A 10,279-nucleotide genomic window follows, 5' to 3' on the forward strand; every position below is an offset into this window, starting at 1 on the left:
TACCAGATGTATGCTTTATTGAACATTCCACATTAGTTGGAGATACAAAGGAACTGTAAATGCCGGTTCACATTTAAAAAGACTAAGTGCCGGAGTAACTCGCGGGCTGATGCGGTCTGAACCGCTGAGATAGAGTCAGGGTCACACAGCGTGGAAACCGGCCAACATGTCCCATCTGCTCTAGTCCCTCCTGCCTGTGTTTGGCCCATACCCCTCTAAACCTGTGCTATCCTGTGCTACCTATCTAATTGTTTATTTAACGTTGCGATAGTCTATGCCATAACTGCCTCCTCAGGCAGCTCGTTCCACAAACCCGCCACCCAAAGTTACTCCAGGACTTTGTGCCTTTATTTGTATTCAGCATTAATATGTGCGTGCTTACCACAGAAGGAGGGGAGGATACTGGATTAATTAGTCTGATGCCAAACTTTGCTTTCGTGTTTTTTTTATTCACAAGGTTTATCCAGCTATTTAATACAGACTACGCCAAATGAGTTTGCTTGCGCCGAGATTTAATTCGCGGCCAATGGGACATTAATAGACTTTGAAAGCACACATAAAAGAACTTTGCATCTGACACCCAAAAATTGGTTTTAAACGAAGCTTGTAAATATCAATCTGAAGTAGGGTCCCGATCCGAAGCATCACATACATATCCATGTTCTGCAGAGATGGTGCCTGACCCGCTGAGTTACTCCAACACTCTGTCTTTGTTTTTCCTTTAAATATGTAGTTTGAAATCCTGGTTCGGCCAAATACTAAGAATATTGTAAATTCCCCTCCAAGCAAGCGCCCCAATATCATTTCTCAATAGTGTAGGATGGAACTGCAGATGCTGGTTTACACCGAATATAGACACAAAATGCTGGAGTAACTCAGCGGGACAGGCAGCATCTCTGGATAGAATAAATGGGTGGTTGACGTTTCGGGTCGAGACCCTTTTTCAGACTGAGAAAGGGTCTCGACACGAAACGTCACCCATTCCTTTTCTCCAGAGATGTTACCTGTCCCGCTGAGTTACTCCAGCATTTTGTGTCTGTCTTCATTCCTCAATAGACTCCACGCCGTTTATGTGTTCCTGTGGTCTGGTGCTAAGGTTTAAAACAACATATTTCACAGTCTTTGGTCCCATTTAAAAAGAAATGAGTGGAATTGATTCAAAAGGAAATATTAAGCTTACACTTTCTGCTGCTCTCCCGCGCCTCCCACTTGTTAAGGACCACCTCTGTCCAGTTTTTTTTTCGGTGAAAGGGGGAGTTAGTTTGCAAGATGATGCGATGTGTATGCTTGTCACCCTTCCCGGGAATGGCATTTCTGTCTGAGTTGAGCAGAGGACACTCGCTGGCCAAAGCATCCGCCAGATCTGTCTGAGGGATCCGTTCCTTGCTCGCTTTGGACCCGCTAGCCCAGCTCGCCCCCTTCCCAAGTTGCAGCCTAAAGGTGCATCATGCAGCCAGCTTCAGGAGCAGAGCCGGACCTGCACGCCTCCAACTACACGGAGAACCAGACCTCGGGCTGTTTCTCCGCGGGTCCAAGCTGCAATGGAAGCTCTCTCGCTTCTGCCAACCAAACCGATTCCCTGGGCAGAGACGAAGCCTTGGCCAGGACGGAGGTCTTGGTGCTGGGCGTCATCTTCTTGGTGGCCCTCGTCGGGAACCTGACCGTTCTCCTGGCTCTGTACAAGACGAAGAAGAAGATGTCTAGGATGCATCTCTTCATCAGGCACCTCAGCCTGGCCGACCTGGTGGTCGCCCTCTTCCAAGTGCTCCCTCAGTTGATCTGGGACATCACCTACAGGTTCAACGGGCCCGACTTCCTCTGCCGGATAGTCAAGCATGTCCAAGTGTTCAGCATATACGCCTCCACTTACATGATGGTCATGATGTCTATAGACCGCTACATCGCCATCTGCCATCCTCTGAAGACCCTCCAACAACCCACCAAGAGGTCCCGCGTGATGATCATCGCTACTTGGCTGGGTAGTCTCATCTTGAGCACCCCTCAATACTTCATCTTCTCCCTCAGGGAGGTCGAGGCGGGCTCTGGAGTCTACGACTGTTGGGCAAGCTTCACCTTGTACTGGGGAATCCAGACGTACATCACCTGGATCACCATCACCGTCTTCATCATCCCCGTCCTCACCATGGTGGCGTGCTATTCCTGCATTTGTTGCAGTATCTTCAGGAACGTCAAATACAAGACCAAGAAAAACGCGGGCGGGACCTCGTTCGAGAACGGCTTGATCACCATAGGCGTGAACAACGTGAAGACCATCTCCAAAGCCAAGATCCGTACGGTGAAGATGACTTTGGTCATCGTTCTGGCATACGTGATATGCTGGGCGCCCTTCTTCACCGTCCAGATGTGGTCAGTCTGGGACCACAACTCCCCGAAGGAAGGTAGGACTTTATATCTGGGCTTTCCCAATGTCTGCCGAATGAACAAAGAAATACTTACATTACATCCGTTACAACCCCACAGTTAAAATAGACCGACGCGTCAAAGAGCTGGGTATAGTATTGGTTGTATGATACGAGAACTTTAAAACATTAGCACATTGGAAAATATTTATAGAAACTACCCATTTTTTTCTGGATTAAATGAAAACCATTTTCACTTAAAATAAATTTAGGGTAAAATACAGATTTACATGATTAAAAAAGCCCATATAGTGTAAGCAATAATCACATTTAAATTTAATATCCTTATGTTTCAATTCAACATGGTCTAATAGTAAGATTTGTTGCTTACACTTGATATTCCTCAATTAAACAATATTGATAAGTTAATGGAAACAGTAAAACCCCCCCCCCCAATAAATTTTAGTTAAGACTAGACCAGGTGCAGACCCGTTGGGTCTGTTCCCCCAACGTGCGGTTGTGTGTGTGTGTGGGGGGGGGGGCATGCAGCGTCACACACACCAACTACCCCCCCCCCCCGCACTCACGCTAATTACCCCCCTTGATATTATATTAATATTATTAATTTGCTCCTTTTACCCCATAACCACCCTATCTACTGACGCATAGCCCCCAACTTGCAGTCACATCTAGAGAGGGGGGGGGGGGGGGGGGCGGGGGTGGAGAGTGAGAGCAGAGAGAGAAGGGGCAGAGACAGAGAGAGAGACAGACACAGAGAGAGGGGCAAGAGGGAGAGGGGGGTGGAGAGGAGGAGAAGAGGGAGGGTGGGTGAGGGGGAAATGAGGGGAGGAGAGAGAGAAGGTGAGAGTGAGAGGGAGAGAGGGGGTGCTGAAAGGGGGTGAGGTGGGGAGCAGGGAGGGGGAGGTAGGGGGGAGGGTGGAAGGAAGAGGGTAGGGGGTGTGGAGGGGAGGGGAGGGGGTTTAGGGGAGGGGGAGGAGAGAGGGGGAGGAGAGAGGAGAGTGGGGGAGGAGAGGGGGGGGGTGAGGGGGGGGGAGACGGGAGAGAGGGGGGTGAGTGGGGGGGAGAGGGGGGGAGAGGGGGGGGAGACGGGAGAGAGGGGGGGGAGAGAGGGTGTGCTGAGAGGGGAGGGGGAGAGGTGGGGAGCAGGGAGGGGGAGGGAGAGTGGAGGGAAGGGGGTAGGGGTGTGTGGAGGGGAGGGGGTTTAGGGGAGTAATGGTGGGGGAGGGGATGGGGGGGGGGGAGAAAAAGGAGAGAGAGAGGGGGGAGAGGGGGGGAGAGGGGGAGAGGAGAGGGGGGGGAGAGGAGGGGGGGGAGAGGAGGGGGGGGGAGAGGAGAGGAGGAGAGAGGAGGGGAGGGGTGAGGGGTGAGGGGGGAGAGGGGGGGAGGAGAGGAGAGGGGGGGAGATGAAAGGGGGGGAGAGGAGGGGAGGGAGAGAGAGCGAGGGGGGGAGAGGAGAGGGGGGAGAGGGGGGGAGGAGAGGAGAGGGGGGGGAAGAGGAGAGGGGGGGAAGAGGAGGGTGGGTGAGGGGGGAAAGGAGGGTAGGCGAGAGAGGGGGAGAGAGAGGGGGTGCTGAGAGGGGGTGAGGGGGAGAGGTGGGGAGCAGGTAGGGGGAGGGTGGAGGGAAAAGGGTAGGGGGTGTGGAGGGGAGGGGGTTTAGGGGAGGGAGGGTGGGGGAGGGGAGGGGGGAGGAGAGAGGGGGGAGGAGAGAGGAGAGAGGGGGAGGGGAGAGGGGGGGGGAGAGGGGGGAGGAGAGGGGGGAGGAGAGGGGAGGAGAGGGGGGAGGAGACGGGAGAGAGGGGGGGGAGGGGGAGAGGGGGAGAGAGAGGGAGAGAGAGGGAGAGAGGGTGTGCTGAGAGGGGAGGGGGAGAGGTGGGGAGCAGGGAGGGGGAGAGAGAGTGGAGGGAAGGGGGTAGGGGTGTGTGGAGGGGAGCGGGTTTAGTGGTGGAATGGTGGGGGAGGGGATGGAGGAGAGGGGGGGATATAAAAAGAGGGGGGAGAGAGAGGGGGGGAGGGGGGAGAGGAGAGGAGGAGGAGAGGGGGGGAGAGGAGGGGAGAGGAGAGGAGGGGTGAGGGGGGAGAGGGGGAGGTGAGGAGAGGGGGGGAGAGGAGAGGCTGGTGGGAGAGGAGAGGGGGGGAAGAGGAGAGGGGGGGAAGAGGAGAGGGGGGGAGAGGAGAGGGGGGAGAGAGGAGAGGGGGGGAGAGGAGAGGGGGAGAGGAGAGGGGGAGAGGAGAGGGGGAGAGGAGAGGGGGGGAGGGGCAGAGGAGAGGGGGGAGGGAGAGGGGGGGGGGGGGGAGAGGGGGGAGAGGAGAGGGGGGGAGAGGAGAGGGGGGGGGGAGAGGGGGGGGGGGGGAGGGAGAGGAGAGAGGGGGGGGGAGAGGAGAGGGGGGGGAGAACCTAAAAAACATTTTAGAACCAAAAAAAGACACATTCTGCAAGCATTGAAGAACCAAAAGAGACACTTTTTGCAAACACTTTTGAACCAACAGACACATTCTGCAAGCGTTTTAGAACCACTAAGGACACTTGCATTTGAGCAGACATGTGTTCAGTGTTATTCACAGCTCAGAGAAACGTGACCCTCTGCCTTCCTCCAGCTTGCAGACACTGATTGAGGCACACTACTTCCTGGTTTTATAGTCCCTCCCCCCTGCCGCCAGCAGGGGCAGCAGAGAGAATGGGGAATTTTGTAAAATCATTAATATCTCTGTCATTTTTCATCGACGGGAAGAATCCTCGGCACACATACGGCGGAGGGGGACTCTGAGCAAGGTGGCCAAAAATGACGGCCGTAGGTGGCGGCGTTCTCTCGGAAATCGCAGCACAGATGGCCAAAACCGGTCAAGAACAGACTTTTAGTAATATAGATAGATAGATAGTAAAGTTTCCTTTTGGATATAAGCTGATAACCAAATTTTAGTTTGTGTCTTTGTGTCTACCTTTGGTATAAACCAGCATCTGCAGTTCCTTTCTACACAACCAAAGTTAAGTACAGTCTCCAAATGTGCTGTCTGAAAATAAATTCTTAATTCTTATTGATTATTTTAAAAAACAACTTCTTGGGCAAAAAACAAAAAACAAGAAACGCACAAAACAACAAACACCAAGAAAAAGGCGACACCTAAAACACGAACACCCCACCAGCGCACATTCCACACACCCAAAAACCCATTCCCCATCCATCACCACTTCCCTCCCCCCCATCTCCCACTTCCCTCCCCCCCATCTCCCACTTCCCACCCACCCCCCCATCTCCCACTTCCCCCCCCATAAGAATAAAAAAATATCAACAGCAGAATGAAATATCGTTTAATTCATTTGTTTTCAGTAAGACACGCTGTTGGTGGCCCATCTGCAATAGATCTCTGTCACAATTGGTCTCATTGGAGTTAAATGAAGGTCCATCCATTATATATTGAACCCAATTAAAACTGAAAACTATCCCTGAGCAATTAAATGCATGTTGGTGACTATTAGAGAAATCTGCCTTCTTGGTTCTCGTCGAATGTTAAAATTATCCGGGATAATTGTAGATTTTAATTTTTTTCAATTACGTTTTACTCCAGAGGTGGGGACAGATACGATAGTGGTGTTTAACAGGCTTTTGGATAGGCACATGGATATGCAGAGAATGGAGGGATGAGGATCATTGGCGGGCAGAAATTAGATTAGTTTAACTTGGCATCATGTTCGGCATGGACAATGTGGGCCGAAGGGCCTATTCCTGTACTGTACTGTTCTATGTTTAATGTTCAGTGGTGACTAAACTAGTATTTGTGTGAGCCCTCTGCCAATTATGAAAACCCATATCCGTAGCTAAAATCTGAAAGTTTAGTGGCTTGTTGTCGCTGTTGCACTGTGTTAGGAGGATCCCGAGGAATAATCGGTCTCATGATAGTGAGAGAAGGCAGGGACTGCGTCCAACCACTCAGTCCGAAGGTGATGAGCTCAACGTACGGGTGTCAGGGGTTACGGGGAAAATGGGAGGAGAATGGGAATGAGAGGAAGAGGTAGAATAGCCATGATTGAATGGAGGAGTAGACTTGATGGGCTGAATGGCCTCATTCTGCTCCTATAACCTATGAACGTATGAACAACCTAAAACCATGTGTGCATAACTCTAGACTGAAACTTCAGTGCAGCAACCAGGGACAACCGTGGTATTGCAGTCCTATCTTGTGGGTGAGTCTTTAACTTGCAGGTCCATCTGCAATTGAGGGTTGTGTTAAGTGTTCTGTACCACAATATTCAAGGAGAGCAGCTGTCTTGTCCTGGTACCTAACATCACCCATTAAACTCATTGCCTCGTCTTTATCACATTGATAATTATTGCAACAGACATGTTCCAATATGCCACTTTCATTTTACTTTGTAATCGTGAATATAATTTGTTGTTAAATATTAAAATGTGATTAAATAATTTGTTTTTAAAATAAGAACAAGACTATACAAAGATTATGGGAATAAATGTGACTGTCATAAAGTTTGAATCTTCGAATGACACAATGTACTGGGGCAATCCAATGGGTTACGCCAGCACTTTGTGTCCATTTGTGTAAAACTAGCACCTGCAGATCCTTGTTTCTACATCTTGAATCTCAGAATATTTAAGTTGTTATTTTATAATCTGCTTCAAATAACTTGTCCTAATGAAGCTTGCAAATGTGGGAAGATATTGTAATCCGGTTTATTCAAGTTAGTTACATTTAAGACTTTCCCGGTAGATCCAGTGAGAGTACTTTACTGAAAGGACTGATAGACTATTGTCATCATCCCCATTAAACACGATAAGCAGAAGTTTTATCGTGCAACAATACACATCATCCACTTTGTCCAATAATCTGAATAATTCTGTGAACTGCATTTAGTTTTATTAGTTTGAAGATATAGCACGGAAACAGGCTCTTTGGTCCACCGAGTCAATGCCGACCAGCAATCCCCGTTACACTCTCCTGCACTAGGGGCAACTTATAATTTACAGAAGCCAATTAACCTACAAAACCTGTACATTTTTGAAGTGTGGGAGTTAACTAGAGCACCCAGAGAAAACCCACGGGGTCACAGGGAGAACGTATAAAGTCCGTACAGACAGCACCTGTAGTCAGGATCGAACCTGGGTCTCTGGAGCTGTGAGGCAGGAACTCTACCGCTCCTGCATGCCCCCTCATTTGCATGAACTCCATCTTCACAAATTTAGATCGGGAACATGAATTTCTCTTTGAAATTTCCAATGATTCTAAACAGAATCAGTTCTTAAACTATGATTGATGTCATTGTTTTTTTCTCTCTAGCTTAGTGGGACTTTTTCATTTTTGGAACATGGATTAATTTTCCATTCAATTGCACTGATGCTTGTTTTGGACAGTGTTAAGAACAAATAACATAGGAATTTATACCCCATTGGAAGTGAATCAGAAATTTGTCATTGTTTAGTTTTTAAGCAATAATTTCTGACCATTAATGTATTTTCGACCATTTTCTCCAATTAAGCATAAATTTTAAATTTAAAAAAAAAATTTGCACACAGACCTAATGATCAAATATTTGCAACTAACTATTATAATATGAGGGTAGATAAAATACTATCTCTGCTTATATATATTAAAACTTTGCTTGAAAAACATGTTAGTATCATATTTGACGTTTAGTTTAGTTTTATTTATTGTCATGTGTGCTGAGGTACAGTGAAAAGCTTTTGTTGCGTGCTATCCAGTCAGCGGAAAGACTAAACATGGTCCATCCACAGTGTACGGATACACAATAAAGGGAATAATGTTTAGTAGCGCAAGTGGATGCAAAAAGGATGCAAAAGTGGGATAGAAATAGTGTGAACAAATGATCGATAGTTGGCGTGAATTCGGTGAGCCATATTCCCATGCTGTATTAATTAACTGATCGGTCTGGCTGTTCCCTCCTGAGGGAGAACCTTAACTAATCCTAGAGTAATTAACAACAGAAACAAGGAACTGCTGATGCTGGTTTACAAACAAAACAGCAAAGCGCTGGAGTAACTCAGCAGATCAGGCGGCATCTCTGGAGAACATGGTTAGGTGACATATATGTTCCTGGTTGACATGAATAGATGACGTTTTAGGTCAGGACACTTCAACATGGATGGGTGATGTTTCAGGTCAGGACCCTTATTTTGTTACTCCCGCATTTTGTGTCTTTTTCTTTGTAAACCAGCATCTGCAGTTCCTTGTTTCTAGTAAGTAATAGCAGCTTCTTCAGACTGAAGTCTGAAGAAGGGTCTCGACCCGCAACATCACCCAATCCTTCTCTCCAGAGATGCTGCCTGTCCCGCTGAGTTACTCCAGCTTTTTGTGTCTATCTTCAGTTTAAACCAGCATCTGCAGTTCCTTCCTACACAGTAATCGCAGCTTGGTTGAAATGGCAATGCTCTCACTAACAGATCAGAAACCTGTGGCTCATTTTAAGGGCGTGAAGCACACTAAACCTCTGTGGCTGTGTTTTTCAGATTCTACGGACGCGGTATTTACTCTCACCATGCTGCTCGCCAGTCTGAACAGTTGCTGCAACCCGTGGATCTACATGTTCTTCAGTGGTCACCTCCTGGGCGATGTCGTGCACTTATTCCCCTGTTGCCAAAAGATCACCCAGAAGCTGGAGGATTCGGAGACCAGCATCAAGCGACACACCTTGCTGAGCAAAAGCAGCCACAGGAGCCCTACATTCACCTCGTACAACTGGAAGGACAGTGGCACCCCTCCCCAGTTGTCCCAGTCAACGGCAATTGAGGCAAGACCATTTATTTGACTGGTTCTTGCTCTGCCTCCCTACCACATTAAAATTATTAATAGTATGCTAAAATGCAGTACCGTCAAAAAAACATTCACCCAAACTTCACTGTTACTCTCAGAGACACAAAAAATTGCACATAATGGAATCTTGAGCAAATCTCAAAGTGCTGGAGGAACTCGGTGGGTCAAGCAGCATCTGGGGAGGGGCTGGATGAGCAATGTTTCATGTTGGGACCTTTCTGCGGAAGGTCCCAACCTGAAATAAATGGACAGGTGGCGTTTCGGAATGACCATTCTTCTGATTGAAAAAGGGTCTTGATCCGAAACGTCGCCTAACCCATTGAGTTCCTCCAGTACTTTGTATCACTTTCAGAGAAGTCAGGGATAGAGGCAGTGTGGATTAGATACTGGGAGGCAATGGCAGTCAAAAACATACCTTTACTTTGGTTTCATTCCAACTGCTGGTGAGATATCAATCATCTTGACTTCTCCATTCCCCTTATCCACTCCAACCTCACCCCCCACCGAACACACTGCTCCAGTCTGAAGAAGGCTCCCAGCCCAAAACCTCACCTATCCATGTTCTCCAGAGATGCTGCCTGACCTGCTGAATTACTCCAGCAATCTGTATCCTTATTTTTATTTTTGTTGAGTTTTCTTTTGAGTAGGAGCAGATTGGCCAAGCATGTTGCAAGGAACAGAGTGAAGGTCAAAACACAATTGATCTATGGCTCACAATAAATGAACTGTAGCAAATAAACGCATTTCTATTGTTATTTGTACATGTGTCAGTTAAGCATTGTATCTTCTCTAGATTGGGTACGGTGTTCAAGGACTCAGACGTGGACATGGAGTTGAGGCCAGTTTAGATCAGTCATGATCATATTAAATGGTGGGGCAAGCTTGAGGGGTTACCTACTCCCTCTCCTATTTTCTTGTGTTTTTGCACTATTGCACAATTGCATTGAATTATATTCCATCCATTCATTGTTAACTTGAAGAATCTAAGAACACATTTTAAACCTCTGGTGTATAGTTTTAAAAAAGACCATCAAGATGCCAACAGTATCAGCTGGGCCAGACCGACCCCTACTTCATCCATCCACTGCCACCAGGACGCTGGGGCTTGACCTGAGAGA

At 48.0% G+C, this 10,279-nt stretch overlaps 1 protein-coding gene across 1 annotated transcript; it reads left to right on the forward strand.

The window, feature by feature from the left end:
- The first annotated feature begins 1,224 nt into the window (after window positions 1-1,224).
- Window positions 1,225-9,914, forward strand: avpr1a (arginine vasopressin receptor 1A). Its single transcript, XM_033038099.1, has 2 exons — window positions 1,225-2,399; window positions 8,858-9,914. The coding sequence occupies exons 1-2, from the start codon at window positions 1,448-1,450 to the stop codon at window positions 9,154-9,156; spliced, it is 1,251 nt and encodes a 416-aa protein (XP_032893990.1). The 5' UTR covers window positions 1,225-1,447; the 3' UTR covers window positions 9,157-9,914.
- Window positions 9,915-10,279: the final 365 nt, after the last annotated feature.

Source organism: Amblyraja radiata, chromosome 19 (assembly GCF_010909765.2).
Source record: "Amblyraja radiata isolate CabotCenter1 chromosome 19, sAmbRad1.1.pri, whole genome shotgun sequence".
Lineage (NCBI taxonomy): Eukaryota > Metazoa > Chordata > Chondrichthyes > Rajiformes > Rajidae > Amblyraja > Amblyraja radiata.